The sequence below is a fragment of the Dysidea avara genome, chromosome 10 (genome assembly GCF_963678975.1).
Source record: "Dysidea avara chromosome 10, odDysAvar1.4, whole genome shotgun sequence".
Classification (NCBI taxonomy): Eukaryota; Metazoa; Porifera; class Demospongiae; order Dictyoceratida; family Dysideidae; genus Dysidea; species Dysidea avara.
Genome location: NC_089281.1, coordinates 24868834 through 24887977, shown reverse-complemented (window position 1 = coordinate 24887977; position 19144 = coordinate 24868834). Strand labels below are relative to the sequence as shown.

At 37.0% G+C, this 19144-nt stretch overlaps 3 protein-coding genes across 3 annotated transcripts; all 3 read right to left on the bottom strand.

Moving 5' to 3' along the window:
* Window positions 1–29: 29 nt before the first annotated feature.
* Window positions 30–1457, bottom strand: LOC136236651 (janus kinase and microtubule-interacting protein 1-like). The gene is made up of 4 exons (XM_066026874.1): window positions 1167–1457; window positions 815–1108; window positions 255–593; window positions 30–203 (listed from the first exon to the last, which is right to left on the bottom strand). Exons 1-4 carry the CDS (start codon window positions 1455–1457, stop codon window positions 45–47), a joined length of 1083 nt encoding a protein of 360 aa, XP_065882946.1. The 3' UTR covers window positions 30–44.
* Window positions 1458–1591: 134 nt separating this feature from the next.
* On the bottom strand, window positions 1592–7203 carry LOC136236642 (E3 ubiquitin-protein transferase RMND5B-like). Its single transcript, XM_066026865.1, has 7 exons — window positions 6890–7203; window positions 6665–6810; window positions 6139–6377; window positions 5734–5894; window positions 3350–3515; window positions 2214–2316; window positions 1592–1928 (listed from the first exon to the last, which is right to left on the bottom strand). Exons 1-7 carry the CDS (start codon window positions 7011–7013, stop codon window positions 1707–1709), a joined length of 1161 nt encoding a protein of 386 aa, XP_065882937.1. The 5' UTR covers window positions 7014–7203; the 3' UTR covers window positions 1592–1706.
* Window positions 7204–15358: 8155 nt separating this feature from the next.
* On the bottom strand, window positions 15359–16964 carry LOC136236641 (NLR family CARD domain-containing protein 3-like). Its single transcript, XM_066026864.1, has one exon. The coding sequence runs from the start codon at window positions 16670–16672 to the stop codon at window positions 15485–15487; it is 1188 nt and encodes a 395-aa protein (XP_065882936.1). The 5' UTR covers window positions 16673–16964; the 3' UTR covers window positions 15359–15484.
* Window positions 16965–19144: the final 2180 nt, after the last annotated feature.

The window sequence follows — 19144 nt, the reverse complement described above, 5'->3', positions numbered from 1 at the left end:
GCTTGCTACAGGAACAATGACTGTTCAAACATGTACATGCCATATTAGGTACTTGCCAGATCTGTGATTTCCTCTTTTAGCTGGGCACTGTGTAACTCCTGACGCTGCTTGGCACCTTGAATTTCAGTAATTCGTTGAAATAACTTCTTATTTCTTTCTTCCAATGGTCTATTGGAGTCTTTGATTTGCTCCACAGTATGTTCCTATTATTACACTATGGCATAAAGGTATAATGACATTGCACTTATTCATACCAAATCTTCTTTCACTTGTTTTAAAGCTTGATGCTGTTTTACCAGCTCCTTAAGTCTGAAGCTGAGCTCCCCATTCTTTAGAATCAACTCCTTTTCACGTTCAGTGTACTCTTTTACAGCAATCGTGGGTGCTGTCACTTCGTCAAAACTTCTGTCCCCAATTCCGACACTCGGAGAACGGGGTGAGATTTTGAGAAAGGATTCACCCTGTTTCATACGATCATAGTCATCTTGTAGTCGATCCTTTTCACTCTCTATTCTAGACAATTTTTCACCGAGTATCATAATCTCTCTGTCTCGTGAGGCTAAAAATTTATCTTTGTTCTTCAACTCTTCTCTCTGTCAATACAATGTATTTCATAATTAGCATGCTGTACAACAGGAAATTTTGATTGAAGGAAAAGTTGAGGAATCCACACTTCGTGATTAATATTGACAAAATCATAGACTAAACACTCAGTTCTTATTGATGCTAGACGAATTCATGATCCGTCAAATTCGTCAACTTCCACCTTCTCTCAAAATTTACCTGTCATACTTGTAAATGATACTAAACTTACATGCCGGCCATCTGTATTTTGTGCTTCTCTCCTTAAATTATCTAAGTTTGCACGATGCTGCTCAGAGAGCCTACGTAATTCCTCAGCCTTTTCTTGATCAGCTTCCACCATTGTTCTTGCTCGATCTTCTGCCTCACTGCGAGCACTGTCCAGCTTGAACAACTCTGTTGTTAATTGCTTCTTTTCTATTTCAAATTTTTTACTAGCTTCTGCCATTGCTTCAGTACGTGCTTTTGTAATCTTAGCCTCCATCTCCTTACGTTCCTTATTCCACTTCTCTTGTAATCTGCTAATCTGTAGCATCATAAAAATTTGATGAAAGCTGTACTATTTAAATACAATACACACATACCTCTCCATCCTTTTCTTTGGCTTTCTGCAGTAGTTCAAGCTGTAGTTGTTGTTTGAAGGCTCTCTCCATGCCTAGTTTCTCGTTTCGTGCATCGCGTTTTGTCTTTTCTAGCTGAGATTCCAGCTCACTTCTAAGGCGGACACCTTCTTCTTCTCTCGCCCTCTTAACTTCGGCTACTCTGTCCCTGTGTGCCTGTTTCACGAGGTTCCTTTCTTGCTCCAAGTCTTTCTTGAGTTGAGCGATGTGCGCTCGCATCTCATCGTTCTCGCGTAGGTACTTGTTTGTAGCCATGGTGAAAAAAATGGGCGGGGCACACGAAGTTTTGCTTGTGGTTAAGTTAGATGCTCTTGCCAGATACGCGGATTGAAATGCAATAAACCAACGGCTTTCTCATTATCAGTACACCAAGCGTTCAGCAATAACGATTAATTTACACGATAAACCAACACTTGAATTTAGAACCACCATTTTCAAAATCATGTAATTAGCATTATACTGGAGAATTAACGAATTACAACCAGTTCATTAAATAACGTTTTATCAGAAATGAATAATCATTGTGTCCTCATGTAACATTTCCACTGGGCAATATGGACACTTTAATCTTCCTGATGGAGTGACTAGTTTCTTCATGGCATCCTGAGAGATGGCATGGCCACATGTCAGCCTCACAGGAGGGTTGGTTTCTGAAGTCTGCTGGCGAAGGATGGGACAAGCAAAGATGGAATGGTAGCGATGTTCAACACCAAGATCAATTTCAACCTACACAAAACATCAAAAGTGCTAAATGTTAGTAAATAGTACTAACTACAATGAAATCACTTTTGACAGGACTTGCCACATAGGGGACTTGATAGAAAAAACCTCTGTCTCAACAGCTAAGCTGATACAATTGTAACACAGAGCAGGGGACAGGGGATGGCCTGAGAAGTTTTCTACAATAGTACTGAGCAAACCATTTGGTGAACTGCCAGGCAGTGTAACTATGAAGGCAGATATCTACACATCTACTGTAGAGAGGTTTCACTGTATGTACCGTCCACTAACCGGCAGTTCATCCCTGTTGGCTAACACTTCATTGACTTGTCTTTGTTGAATGACCATGTTGATTTGTAATAGGATCGGTAGAGCTATACATCCTGCTGACAAGCTGTAGTGAAATACAATAACAGAAACACTGTAAAATATGTATTTATACATCATGCAAAGTAAATATGATGTGTTAGGCACCACAATCTGTCCTTGTTATCTTGAACCATGCACATGTTGGAGTATCCCACACTTCAACATGTTAGTTTATCAAATTTACAGTTTGCATTTACTAATTAACAAAACATTAGCACCTGTTGAAATGTTTAAATTCAGTAACATTAAAAACATAATACACCAACACGAGTAGATTCACGTATAATTATAATCAACTGGCAAAACTGTCAGATGATTGTACAATGGTATTGTAATGTATAAAATATTTAGTGGATAAAAAATGAAAGTAAGTATGCATATGCACAGAGGCACTACTACACATTTGCACACTACTAGAACTGTGCAAAATATCATAACCAGTTACTGAGCAGTTGGTTTGATGACATTTCCTACAATTTCTGTGCTGCACCTAGCATGTAAGTTATGTACCCTAAAAATTGCAGTACAATTGTCACTCTACTGGCCAAAGTAATAGGCACCAACTTACAGCAAACCCCTACTGCAAGTGTGATATCAGTGTTAAAGCATGAGAAAAAATTAGCAGACTTGCAAAACACAGCAATTTCCACCCAGCAAACCAGCAGTAAGATATATGTGTACCACTCAGGCACTCAAGTCTGTGCAGGCTTGAACCAGCAGGTTTCGTGGGGAGGCCACAGAACTTGAAGTTTCAACAACCCCAATACTGCTAAGTGAGAAAAGGACAGTTGGACGTTTACTTCACTAGTTGACACCAGGTCACCATTATATAGCTAGGTAGACTGGGGAAACTATAACAACAACAGCAACTTTGAACCTGGAACCCTCTGAATAGCAGGCCGATGCTCTAACCACTTGGCCATACACACCTACACATACACACCACAGGCACACGTAAGCACTACATACACACACATTACAAATGCTTACACACGCACCCACACACTGCATGTACACAGAACATTCACGCATGCATGTACGCACACACAACAAATCACCTAATACTTAAAGGACTCTCCATGGCCAGTCCCAGTATAGCACAACAGTCTTTAGTGAATGTGTCAGCAGCATCAGTCCAATGGGAGGGATCCAGTAGGTCACTATATGGACTCTGCTGCAGTCCTCGATGACAGTAGACAAAACAACCCATCAACTGTTGTACCTCTGTGTAGTAGTAGTAGACCAGTTAGTAAAGAGACTGTATTTGCATTACATAGATTACTATATATTAGGCAGGAATCATAGTTTAAGTCTCAAGTGCATTTTCCTAGAAGTCTTTAAATGTATCAAATGGTACAGTCGTACCATTTAAGTAGGAATCCAGGTGAAATTTTCGCACGCCGCCCAAAATTCCGCCTTTAAAAATCATCCTAGAGATATCTTACGAGACTAAAATCACCTTTACGGAATAGTACTAGCCCATATAATACATAAAACAGCATTAAATACAACAAAACACTTACAGGTGGCCGGATACAGAATTTTAAAAATTGCCAAAAACTTGAATTTTAGACTGACTGCCTGACTGACCACAGTCGCAAGCCTAGAGGCCAAACGAAGCAGTACACGGCCACCATTTTACGCCACAATAACAAACTCACCAGTGGGATGCGCCTTTTGGGGTTCCAACGAGTGTGTGTCTTCTGTGCCTTGTCTTTCTTTTATCTTCAATCAGGCTGCTTGTCTTCTTCATCCAACGAAACCATATCGAGGCGTTAATTTTCCGTATCAACACTTTCTTTAAGCACAATAATAGACGCCACAAGATTATTTAAGGCACTTAGCCTACACTATTGTATGGAGGCACAGATTATATATTCCTCACTGATATAATCTATGACGGAGGCTACTGTATGGATCGAGGTACCGGTACTAGATAGCTTTCACGATAGGTCACAAAATCATGCCCATTCTACACATTATTGATCTATCGATTGAAACCACAACCATGATGACACACCCCTTTTACGCTAGCTGTATTTTGGTGACCACACACCTTCAAGTCGGAAGGCTGACTAGAGATACTCTAATAATTGATCGAAACCACACCCCTTTTTGGGCAAGCGCACATTTTGCAGGCTGACTCGAGATACTCCAATACAGCAGTCACCCTAATAGAACAGTCACATGTTTATAGCTAGCTGTATGCTATAACAAAAAAACTAAAACTAGTATATTAAACATTATAAATTTAAAAATGAAGTAGGAATCCAAGCAATAAAATGTAGTGAAACAATAGATGAACAATGGTAGCTATTACAGCATAGCTCAGTGGGAAATTCCTACTTTGGCATTGAACACAAAATAATTGCTATACCATGCCAAAGTAGGGATTTCCCACCGAGCTATGCTGTAATAGCTACCATCATTCATCTCTTGTTTCACTACTTTTTATCGCTTGGATTCCTACTTCATTTTTAAATTTATAATTTTTAATATACTATTCTTAAATATTATTCGCTCAGGTAGTTAGCTAGTATTAGCTACAGTAAACTGTAAACTGGAATGTATTGTTGAAGGTGTATTTGCTTTCTTGCACTTTTGGAGTTATCCATTTATTAACATTCAAATATTTCAAGCAAAAATTGTTTATAGATGTACAGCAAGGAACAATACTATGAATCACAATCATGCCTGTACTTGGTTGTTGGATACACTAACAGAACACTCAACAATACTCCAGCATATTAAATACTCTAATAGAACACCCAACAATACTCCAGTGCAGTGTTTTAGCTAATTTGGCGCTCGCACTATCAAGCTTGTGTCAAATGCAGTAGTGTGAACAAGTGCCAATCCGAGTTCAATAACCTGAGTTAAAAACACTCTGGGTAACCCGGGATAGTGTGAACTGGGTGTTAGGATGGTGGAAATCCGTAAAAAAAATCCCACTATATGGTACATCCGTATAGATGTCTGGGCATTTATTTCTTGTAAACCAGGTGAAAAATATTGTTTATTCTTGTAGCAGCTGCTGTTGATATCAGTTTAACCATACACAACAGTCATTAGTTGTGTTCTTCTACAATTCAGCTATTGTAATCTCGTACCACACCTTGTATTAGTGCCTCTGACCTTCATTCATGACCTGGAGTTTATTTGACAAAAAATATGGATAAATACGGGACAAAATATATTTTATTAGGACACCCAACAATAAATACCCTATGGTGATTGATATATGGCAAAACTTACTTCATGGGACACCCTGATACATGCATAATTCCATGGTCCCATTTGTACTAGCATACATTTATTAATACCCCTGAGGTCATGATACCTTACTAACAAGGACACTTCAATATAGTATCAAAGTCTCTCTGGAATAAAATACTCCCACCTTACACAAAACAGATCATGACAGTAAAACACAACAAAATACCTTTCTTGTGGTGACTAGCAAACTGACCAAATAGTTTGGAATATTGTAGTGCCTCCTGGAGCATACCCTGATCCAGCAGGCCAATGAACTTAAGACGATGAAGTTTGAATTCCAATGAAGTGTTCATCTTAGACAGTTCCATTTTGTGAGCTTCAACCCAACTGTGACGAGAAACCATTCCCAACAATATAAAATTGAGCAAGCTGTAAACATATCAAGTGGACCCTGTCACGATCACCTTCACTTAAGACCAAAGATCACTGTCTGTCTTAATGATGTTTTGATGTGCTTCACTTACAGAGTAAGAATGGCCACAAAATATCTAATTCTATATGGGTGGGACTTGCCTTAAGAAACAAATTCCCACAAAGTCACACAAGTCTGATATAATATGACCTAACTTACTTTAGAGCTTCATCCACACTCTTGCGATGGAGAGCATCCAACACAATGTTCATTTCATGAAACTTCTCCAAATGAGCCTCGTTCACTTGTAGTCCAGCCTCTTGTATGAGACAACGAGCAATGTCCATTGATCCTTGAAGGAGTAGATGATTGCACAAGGCAGTGTAGAGGTGCTGCATACGATCCTTCCCATCAAATATCCCTTCTTTACTGCAAGCTGAAACATCCATTTGAAAATTCTATATGAAAAGAGACAAGTGTCAACAGTGGCAGACATATACTAACAAACACACAACACAAATGTACACACATTCAAAACAACACGCAAATGACATGGCTGATCAACTTGAAGAAATTACCTTAACAGCAGTAAGAAAAGGATACAATGGTACCAAGTACCACACCACCAATGATGTAGTAAACACATCAACATTGGAAGCCCAGCATAAAAAGAAACACTACAGTCACAAACCCCATTTCATGATTTTTAACAATACACTGGTTTTAACAGTACAGGTAATCTTACTCTGTCTATAGCCTTTCCCATACGTGAAATAGCACCATGACTATCCTTGTGTTGTGAGGAAAAGTTCTGACAAGCCTCGCTAGCTTCCTTCAGTAACTTCTCCAGTGAAGTACGTTGACCTTCTGTTAATGAGGCATCTTCTTTGTCTAGAAAATAAATCCAACTAAATAAATTACACTTCAGTGGTTTATCACCAATTACTTAAGTGTTTTCATAACTACTCACTCTTTTTCAACTCGTCTTTAAACGCTGCCAATTTTGAAATAGTCTTTTCAATCCCAACTGTACTGATGGATAGTTTCTTTACGGCTTTGTCGAACTCACTCTCTACCGCCTTACACGAATCCATTTCTATTTAATGCCTTTCCCCATTGTCACGTGAGAATATCACAATCACTTTCACATGTTTCAGCAGACGCCTAAATTCTCACCATTTATGTATGCGTGAAACACACGCATCGGACTGTTGTCTCACGTATGGTTTTCCATCTTATGCGTTACAATTCCTGGAAAATTAAGCTCTCGCATACTCATATGCATGTGACGTAATTTCACTTTCGAGACCTCTAATTCCAGCAAAATAGCTAGCTACACAAGCTCGTACACCATAAATCTATGACTTGGGTTTATATAAATCTATGATTAAACAGTGCTCTAATGGCTAAAAATGGAGAGGTATAACCGAAAATAGCCGAAAGTACAATTTTTACAGGCATGAATTAGCTAGATAGCTAGCTATTGATCGAATTTCTTTTGTCCACCAATGGGTACACTGACAGAAGGTATTGCCTGCAAAAGTGCTCCCCACAAATATACGTACACAACACATTAACAATTACAAAAACAGACAAAGCAGAACAGTTTAAAATACAAGCAAGGGTGAATGCAAGTTTGCAACGATGAAGTGCAGTCCAGAATGCAATTGGATTTGACAGGATGCAAAGGGAAATGGTGTTCCATAGGGAATGTTGACAAAAAAAGAGAACAGCAAAAATTACTAGTTGAGGATGATAACGTCGAGATCTATAGCGATGGATGGTGGTAGAAAATTGAAAATATCTGGGAAATGGGATGGCGACTCTGTTATGTAAGGTATCATGGATCAAGCTGATAGAAAAGAAAGGTCTCCTGGTATGAAGTGGTGACCAATAAAGTTCTTGCAGACTAGAGTCGGAAGACAAAAGACCAATTACGGCTGACAGTATTCCATCTAGCTACTACCACACACCCAACATGCAGCACGACAAGGAATTTTTAGGAGACCTCACTCATAAACAAGCAAATCTCACTACAGGTCTCACTCCAAGTATACACTTTACAGGTTGAGGTATTACACATTGCACTCTCAACTTTGTACCTTACCTTCTGCACACTCCTAGCTACATAGATTGTGGGCGCCCGCCCTCCAATCAATTAAGGGGCTACTGAGATACTACAAGCATACAAGTCTATGGAAGGGGGTGTGGTACTTTCAACACACGCCAACATTAAAATAGCAGTAGTTATGTCCACTGCAGGAGTGCCCAGAGAAATTAAGGGGTTCAGGGCAAAGAGTTCAAGTGTGACCCCAGGGATTCACTCTGAATCACAACCTCAGCCTGGCTGTAAGTAAAAGACAAAAAAAAAAGGTCATCACATGTCAACAATGACAATAGTTTCCCCTCACCAACTATATTTCCTTATTTATAACTGCATACATAGCTTGCTACACTGCTCCTCTGAAGAATACGGTGACTGCTGTATTAGAGTATCTAGATCTTCACTGCTCTATTAGAGTATATCAATCTTTTAACAGGTATTGAAGGGGTCCTTAATGGGGGCCCCTTTCAGGCTGGGGCCTGGGGCAAAATGCCCCAGTTGTTTCCTCCCCTCCCCCTGTGGGTGGTCCTGGACTTATGTCTATATTCATAGATACTCTATTAGTTCAACAGGTAGACGCAATTAATTTAAAATGTCAAACCATATTTTGTAAACTGATTACTGATAGCCTAACTACACCCCCTTAAGACTTGGAGTTAATACTTGAACTGATTTGTCCACTTGACCTTACAATATCTGAGGGTTAAGTGGACACATTGACCCCTTAATGTTTACAGTTTTATTTTGTCCAGCACTTTACCATTTAGTGCTGGCACCCTGGGAAAAATTGGAGTATTTGTAGCTATCTCTACATGCTGATCAGTCCACTCTTTAGTTTGTTAGCTGGCACCTATTATGCCAGCATAATGAAGGTGTAATAGGGGTAGACAAAGTCCAAGGATAATGCCAGCATAATAGGCCCAATTTGTGTTGGGACTGCAACTCTGCACATATTTCTGCATGAGTCAGAACAGATACCTGTAAAATTAATACCAACTTTTATGGTAACAGTCACCACATATTGAAATACTCTAATAGTACATCCAGAGACTTTAATAGAGCAATCAATATGCAATTTTCTAAGAGCACAGTTTGGGTATAATGCATAATTGAAGCATAATAATAAATAAGGAAAAGCATATAGGCTTGGCCTAAGCTGAGCTGTATCATTGGATCAACTGAAAAGGAGAAGGGGAAGGTGGACTAGATCCCCTAGAGGGAGAAGAACAAGTACCTCAACACTGTTTCCCAATTAAAAGGACTACTGACGTGAACTACAATTACTGTGTGATATAACTTAAACTATCACGTGCATCACACATGTATCAGGAAATTACTTAGCTTCACTTGTGGCTGTCAGGTAACTTTCCTGTCTACCCAATATGGTTGCATTCGTAGGTCAGTCCTGTTATGTTGTCAAACATGTGTGATGCATGTGATAGTTTAAGTTGCATAATACACTGATTGTAATTCCCTCAGTAGTCCTTTATTGGAAAACAGTGTTTGAGGTACTTGTTCTTCTCCCTCTAGGGGACCACCTTCCCCCTTCTCCCCTTCAACATGCTCCAGTTGATCCAACAATGCAACTCAGCTGAGGCCAAGCCTATATGCTTTCCCTATATATTATTATGCTTCAATTATGCTCTACTGTGTCTCAAACTGTGCTCTTAGAAAATTTCATATTGATTGCTCTATTAAAGTCCCTGAATGTACTATTAGGGTATTTATGTGGTGACTGTTTATTAGAGCATCTCTAACTTTTAGTTGCCATAAAAGTTGGCATTAATTTTTTGAGTATATCTCAATCTGACTCATGCAAAAATATGCATAAGTTGCAGCCCAATGCAAATTGGGCCTATTATGCTGGCATTGTCCTCAGATCTACCCCTAAAGAAACTATTAAAAGCCTTGTACTATTCACCAGTATTACTGTATAATGTACAGACCTCAATTGTAGGGGTCAGTGAAAAAGGGGGACATGTGCCATTTCAGATTTTCCATTTTCTAAAAATTAGAATAGATGGTTTTAACCATGTGAATAATGCTGTCACTATAAGTAAGCTACAGAATTTAAATATTCATGGTAATCTCAAACCATTTTTTAGCAAATAATTACAATAATTCTAAAAATTCTGTGCTACATGAGCCTTCCATACAGTGTAACAATGTTTACTTGTACCATGACTGGTTAGTCTTGTATAGCAGGTTGTTTTGTACACACAAACAGACAAAATGGCACCTGTACAGGTTGTGGGCTCCACTGTATGTACTGTAACTTGTCAAATGACTAATTTTGCACACTTCCTCACCATCAATATTCTATTAACAAGTGAACATCATTACATTGAATTAGTACCAGGACTGGAGGATGCAAATGTTGGGAAAATGCCATACGTACAAGGTTTCTGCAATTTAGTCATCTTACAACAGATGATTACAAACACTCAATGGCCTTTAAAAAACACTGCTCTCAGGATGGCTACTATTGGTCATTGTATCAACTGGAACATACTGAAGGGGAGAGCAGGGTAAATGGATCTGCAAGAGGGAAAGAGTTAGAAGAACAAGCTAGTACCTCCACTGTTCCCCAATGAAGGGCTGCTGAGGTGAATTACAATCACCGTGTGATATAACTTAAACTATGACATGTATCACAAATGTGTTACATAACAGGACCTTCACTTGTGACTTAACTGACTTTCCTGTCTATCCAATATGGTTGCATTTGTATGGCTTGAATGTTAGTTTGGCTACTATTGTAGTATTCACCAGTGTTGTATAGACTAATAATCTGGTTGGTTGCTAACCACCGGGACTGTAAGATTAAGCCATGCACATCAATAGCAATAATTTGATAGTTGAATGGGCACCTTTGATCTGCATGTGTACTGTGCACTCTTCATGTAGCATGTTATAATCTCCTCATATTGGGAGAAGTCCAGGTTCCTTAAACAGTAGTAAGACCTTAGCTACATCCTGTAACCATGAATAACCACAACTGAAGGAATGTTGTCATATGGGAGTGGTAACCACTTAGCAATATTATCACGGATTATACACATCTGTAGTCATGAAGTTTTTTTGGATTTTACTAAAATAACCAAAACACAGTTTAGCAAATCCCATTAAAATCTCATTCTTATGGGCTTATTTTTATGTGACACCATTACCTTAAATGACCACAGATGTGCATTCCACAATGTGGGTCATTAAACTGACTTCCCAGCACCCAATTTAAAATCATGTGAATTCAGTAAGGTGGGAGTGGGAATACATAAAATCAAATGTGTTAGAGACTAGAGAACATACATGCAAGGGGCCAACTATACTGCTACCCATTCCCTGTTGTGATCTCATTACTTAATTGCAAAAGCGGCACTGGTGGTGTTACTGTGATAAACAAACTTCCATTCCAGCTAAACCTCCATGTACTTGTGATCTTCATGTGCTGTGTTGCAGCAGTGCCGCATAGCTGGCCACATTCAATAGCATGTCTACCATACAAATAATCGGGAGCAGCTGATGGCAGACAGCTATAGGTGATGGAGATGTGTAGCAGTAAGCCTGTATTATAATAGCTATTCTTTGCAACAACTTCTCAATATATACCAGCATCTTTTCTCCAGCCAGACTGGTATATTGGTTTGTTTCTTTACCTAACTCATCCCTCTGCCTATCCCTTCACAGTGCTGTTTCAAGATCATGAACAACTAAATTCCCAGTCTATATACAAAAAGCCCAAGGATTTATATACAGTGGAATTTGTAACTATCACAGGCTCCAGTGTGGTATGGCTGCTATTATAGTATACAATGTATATCACAAACGTTACTCTACTTATTGGGTTTTTCTTAAGGTTTATATACAACAGCATATTTATAACTTTGCATCTTAACATAGTGGGCATACCTAGTGTATTGTATGAATACTGGATGGGCAGATTAACTCAAGCCATTATCCATTGATAGAAAATGAACACCCATGCAGGACCTATATGCATGTGTATAATATATATATATTTTGTATAGCAAGACTCACTCTGGGATAATATATACTCAAGGGCTGGTGAATGTTCAATTAGGGTACTTTGGTAACACATATTGCATTTGGCATGTATGCTCTATTAGAGTAATTGAACTATAAATAAACGTGGTGATACGTATGTGCATGGTATGTCTTGTGTGTATTATAAATATGTATAGATTTTATTGTAGATTGCATCTACATATTTTTTTACAGGTGAACTGACCATGGATGTATCAAAATGATGATGATGCGAGCATGCATGGACAAGATGGCACTATCCATGCCTTGTGAATAGGAGATTCAATAACCTCCTTTATACACCACAGGGCTTGTTGACTTGTTGCAGCTAGCACAGAACCAGTAAATACTTGATTATATATGACCCTGCATGTCAATTTTGCAAAACACATCTTCAGACAAACAATCAATAATCGTATTGTATGGTGTACTCAGACCTTTATATTCAGCCTGATCAGAATCTTTTCTAGTTTAAGTCATGATCATACACCACAGTAATACGTAGAATAAGTGTCAAAAGTAGTGTAACAATGTCATAACATAATTCATATACACACTGGAAAACAGGTGCTTTAAGCTATTAAAGTGAAGTTTCATGCATCACACAAGTCAAAGATAACCCTGAAAAGTATGCAGGTTTTTAATAATATTCAATTGTGCCAGACTTTCCAACAGCAAGTTATATGCCAATGAAGTTCTGACAATGCTCTTACAGCTAACTCAGAATCCCGATATTGTGGAATACATTACCAATCACTGACTTATCCCTTTCCTTCTTACTGTATCAAAGGCAAACTGACTAAAAATCATTTTAAACACACTTTCGACACTAATATTTGTATTTTACGTCCTTGTAGAAATTGTAGTAAGCTTCTCCCACTCCTGTAACTTTGCTATTTCTAGTACATAAGTAATTATAATTAGTTGTTAGTAAGTAATTAAGCCAACTGGCACTAGTTTATGCCTTGCAGCTGGCCTTCAGATCATGTAAGTTTTTCACCTTGATTTATTTAATGTTTCTGTACATCTTAATTGACAATAATTTTTGAACTTTCATAGCTGACAAGCACAAGTATAGGCCGGTATTCAAACCTCAAAGTTTGTTTGATGTATAGCCTTGTGCATGTGGTCTCCAAAATCCATCATTGTGAGAATGCAAGATAATCACTTAATGTTGCTGACTACTCTACCTATCACAGTTAATTATTGTATTACTCATTAAAGAAAAAAAAAATGAAAAAAAAATTACAGATTTTTCAACCAGGCATATGCCCACATCCCTGAAATTGGCTTCAGAAAACTGTATGCCTGTCCACAGCACACCTACATGAGCAAAAAATGTCATACTGCTTTAGTTTGATTGTGCCATTGGAAATACGCATGAAATAGGTTACTTGCTTTGAACTTGATGTTCAAAAGTATATAGTTCCTTGTGGTGTATAAGGTGACCTAACAATTGGTTGCTGTCTGCCACCTATTTCACTTCTGAGTCATGCTATAAAATATAAATTTTTTCTATAAGTTTGACTTCTAGATCATTCATTTACATAAACCAATTTTCAAAAGTATGCAGTAAATGTTTAGTAGCAAAATCTCATGATAGCATCTGCAGCGTATACTTGCATGGGCAAACTTCAGTTATCATGCACAAATATAATGCATGAAATTTAATTATATGTCAAGCCTATAGTACAATTACAATGAAGGCTCACAGTAGGCCAAGAAACCAAAAGTGCATGGCTCAAATAAATGAAACAATGTGAGCCACTATTGTGAGTTTTTACATGTAGCTAGCATGTAGCACAATCCTCACCACAATTCATATGATGATGAAAATCACCACCAATGAAATAATGAGATATTTACTTTAACTTACAATGCACGAGTCCTCGGATGCATGCAACTACTTTTATAAGCTCTGATTGGTTAGTGCTATCTCTACTTTGATTATTATGGTCAAACCACTAGAGTAATTTGGAATACAGCTAGATGAAATGTAGAACACAAGTCAATGGTATATCCAATATTAAAACTCTGTTTATTGTTTGTTGTATTTGACCACTCCAGATATTAGCTCTTTCATATACTTTTACTTTCATTTGACGTATCCTTTTTTACAGCCCAGCTGTTTTTATAATTTGCAAAGTAAATAAGACCAAAACTTAAGTTCTGGCAAATCAGAATTGGCCCCAGACAGTTGCCTAAAATGACTGGACATGTAAGGCCCTTTGTGTACATGCACTTGCATAACATTATTATACTATAGCTACCACTACAACATTATGATCTGGTAATGTCACATGATATGCCACACTGCAGTTAGTTGATTTCAGCAGTCAGCACAGGCATGAGGCTATTATGTTCATAAAGTTGAGCATTATGCTTTTGAGCAGTGCTTGATAAATAAACAATATTTATTATTACGCCACCATTTTAAGCTATAAATAATAATAACAGACTTCTCTTTAGTTCATTTAATATATTAACCTCATACTGTGTGACATCACTCTATCTGACTGCTTTATACGTGTAGTAACATGACTAGTACTATTCTATTAGAATTCTTAATGCAATCTATTAAAGTATATTTTAATGGAATGTAATTGGAATCAAAGGAGATTTTAAAACTAATTACAAATTTTCTTACTGTTAAAAGTTTGTAAGAATTATTGTTTCATAATGCCAGCATAATTCCTGGTTCCTACACAGACCTATTCCTGAAATTATGTCAGCATAATCACTGCATTCCTACAGCAGACAGGTTGCATTGGTACATCTGTGTCACTCCTTTTGGTTGCATGTAATTGTAGCAACCATGTTATAATATTGATAGATAATAGTCATGCCACCTTAGCCTTTAGGCACCTTCACTGTGGACACTGTGTCTTGCACTATGGTCAGATATGCATGCAATTTGTCTGATACTCTCTAAACATGATTACTATATATATCATGCAGATGTCTCCTTCCATCATCTTCACTCAGTCAGTGTTTAATTTCTGAGCAACTCATGCAGTTCTACAAAAACAATATGGTATTATTACTTGGTTAAAAGCCGTGGTGTTTATTACCTTAGTTCAAAATATTGATACAGCAACTATTCAAACTTGACAACTACTTCGTGCTCAAAAACTATGTTTAAGCCCTTATTTTCAAACTCAGTTGTGACACCACTTGAGTGCGACTACTATTGAAGGTGCATCATTTAATGAAGGAAATACAGAGGAATAAAATTAATACATATAAATTATAGTACAATTACATCCAGTTATACACATACCCTGGTTATGATAAAACAGTTAGACAAAATGCATGTGCATGGTCACTTCAAATAATACATTGGTCATATGTAACAACTCTATCATAGTATATACACAGTATAGATGAAAATATCTAATATAAAAATTAAGTGGTGTACTAAAAATCAATTATCATCGTCTGTTGTATTACATGTGTTTTAATTGACTTAATACCATGTTTGGTAAACCAATTTTCTTGAAAGTAAAATTCCTTTAAGTGAGTATTACAGATCAGAATAGCTTTAACATGATAAATCGCTTCATCAGAAATGTCATTATCATCTATATTAAGTTTAACTAACGTTGAGATGTTCCGAAGAGCCTTTGCAATAACTATAGTACCTTCAGTTTGAAGGTCATTTCCTTGTAAATTAAGTTCTTGTAGTCCAGTGTTATGAGATATGACTTCTGCTATGTCATGTGCTGCATCTTCAGTACAACAGTTGTCCTGTATACTTAATCTGACCAAGGTTGATGTATGCTGTAAACTTTGAAAAACTTTTCTGATTCCGGTTACTTTTAAGAAATTTCCATTTAAGTCTAATTCTTGCAGTACATTGTTGCAAGCCAAAACAGCTGCAATTTCATGTGCTGCTTCTGCAGTAACACTATTGCAACTGACAAGTACTTTGGTTAAAGTTGTAACTTCACGTAGTGCTTTGAAAATTACTACACAACCTGCATTTTTAAGACTATTTTGACCCAAATCTATTTCTTTTATTTGCTTGTTCTGAGACAAAACAGTTGCTATGTCATCTGCTGCTTCCTTAGTAATGTTAGTTTCATTGAGAAAAAGCTTTTTCAATGTTGAAACCTGCTGCATTCCTCTACAAATTGCAATACAGCCTTCACTCTTAAGGTCATTTTCACTCAAGTCAAGTTCTTGTATGTGAGTATTTTGAGAAAAAATAGCTGCTATATCACATGCCGCTATACCAGTAATATTGTTTTTATTGAGAAAGAGCTTTTGTAATGTTGTGATTTTCTGCAAAGCTTCGCAGATTAAAATACAACCAGCACTTTTAAGGTTATTCCCACTCAAGTCAAGTTCTTTTAACTGAGTATTCTGGGACAAACCAGCTGCTGTTTCTTTTGCTACTTTGTCAGTGATGTTGTTATTGTTGAGATAAAGCTTAGTTAAAGTTGAAATTCCAGAGGTTACTATGTAACTTGTAGTTTGAAGACTGTTTTTACTGAAGTCAATTTCTTTTAATCCGGTATTTGAAGACAAAACATTTGCTATAGACAATGCCACATTATTTGTGATATTGTTGTTACTAAAGAAAAGTTTAGTTAACGCTGACATTGTTTGCAGTGCTTTGAAGATTATTGTACAACCTATATTTTGAAATTTGTTTCCACTTAAGTCTAGTTCTTGTATTTGAGTGTTCCTTAGCAAGACTGCTGCCACCTCATTTGCTGTTATATCAGTCGTATTAATGTCAGCAAGAAAGAGCTTAGTTAAAGTTGACTTTTTCTGTAATTCTCTAAGAACTACTCTACAACCCACAATTTGAAGATTATTATTACTCAGGTCAAGCACTTTAAGTTGAGTGTTTGAAGCAATAACAGTTGCAATTTTATCTGCTGCATTATCATTGATTTGGTTGCTACTAAGAAACAGTTTGGTTAAAGTTGAACCTCTTTGCAGTTGGTCAAAAATTTTTATGCAACCTGCAATTTGAAACATATTGTTACTCAAATCAAGAACCTTAAGTTGAGCAGTATGAGACAAAAACTTTGCTATCACTTCTGCTGCTCCATCAGTAATATTGTTACCTTTTAAAAACAGTTTGACTAGTGATGATTTTCCTTCCAATGCCTTAATAATTATCTTACAACCTGCGGTTTGAAGATGATTTTCACTCAAGTCAAGTACCTTAAGATGTTTACTTTGTACTAAAACACTGGCAACATCAGTTGCTAAATCACAAGTGATATGGAGTTTACTAAGGTAAAGCTTGGTTAATGTGTAAAAGTGTTTGATTACTTGAAAAATCTTAATGCAGCCTGCTTTTTGAAAGTTGTTTTCACCTAGATTAAGTTCTTTAATTGAACTATTCTGAGAGAGAATAGATGCTATACTCTCTACTGCATCATCAGAAATATTGTTATCACTCAGTGATAACTTAGTTAATGTTGAAATCTTTAGTAAGGCATTAGAGATTACTAAACAACCTGCAGCTTGGAGATTATTTCCACTCAAGTCAAGTTCTTTCAGCTGTACATTCTGAGACAACGCAACTGCAATATCATCTGCTGCTGTGCTATTAATATTGTTTTCACAAAGAAATAGCTTGGACAGTGTAGAGAGTTTTTGCAGTGCTCTGCAGATTATTATGCAACCGGTAGCTTGGAGATTATTTCCACCCAAGCCAAGCTCTTGCAATTGAATATTCTGAGACAAAGTAATTGCAATATCATCTGCTGCTGTGCTATTAATATTGTTTTTACAAAGAAATAGCTTGGACAGTGTTGAAAGTTTTTGCAATGCTCTGCAGACTATTATACAACCTCTAGCTTGGAGATTATTTCCACTTAAGCCAAGCTCTTGCAATTGCACATTCTGAGACAAAGTAACTGCAATATCATCTGCTGCTATGCTATTAATATTGTTTTCACAAAGAAATAGCTTGGACAGTGTTGAAAGTTTTTGCAATTCCTTGCAGATTATTATGCAACCTCTGTCTTGAAGATTATTTCCACTGACGTCAAGCTCTTGCAATTGTACATTCTGAGACAAAACAGCTGCGATGTTTTCTGCTCCTTTATCACTAATACTGTTGCCACATAAATAAAGTTTGGACAATGTTGAAACTTTTTTCAAAGCTTTACAAATGACTATGCCTCCCACACTTTGAAGATTATTTCCATTCAAGTCAAGTTCTTTAATTCGTATGTTCTGAGATAAAACAGCCGCTATATATTTGGCTGCTTTATCAGAAATATTGTTGTCACTGAGGAAAAGCTTGGTTAATGTTGAAACTTCCAGCAGCGCTTTGCAGACTGTTTCACAACCTGCAGCTTGGAGGTTATTTCTACTCAAGTCAAGTTCTATCATTTGAGCATTTTGAGATAAAACAATTGAAATATCACTTGCTGCTTTATAATCAATTTTTCTGAGGCACAGCTTGGTTAACTTTGCAGAAATCTTCTGCAATGCTTTGTAGATTGTTACAAAACCTGTCATTTGAAAATTGTTTCCACTAATGTTGAATTCTGCAATTTGTGGATTTAGTGATAAAACAGCTGCTATATCACTTGCTGCTTCATCAGAAATTTTATTATCATCTATATTAAATTTAACTAACGTTGAGATGTTCTGAAGAGCCTTTGCAATAACTATAGTACCTCTAGTTTGAAGGTCATTTCCTTGTAAATTAAGTTCTTGTAGTCCAGTGTTATGAGATATGACTTCTGCTATGTCATGTGCTGTATCTTCAGTACAACAGTTGTCCTGTATACTTAACTTGACCAAGGTTGATGTATGCTGTAAACTTTGAAAAACTTTTCTGATTCCGATTACTTTTAAGAAATTTCCATTTAAGTCTAATTCTTGCAGTACATTGTTGCAAGCCAAAACAGCTGCAATTTCATGTGCTGCTTCTGCAGTAACATTATTGTAACTGACAACGATTTTGGTTAAAGCTGTAACTTCACGTAGTGCTTTGAAAATTACTACACAACCTGCATTTTTAAGATTATTTTGACCCAAATCTACTTCTTTTATTTGCTTGTTCTGAGACAAAACAGTTGCTATGTCATCTGCTGCTTCCTC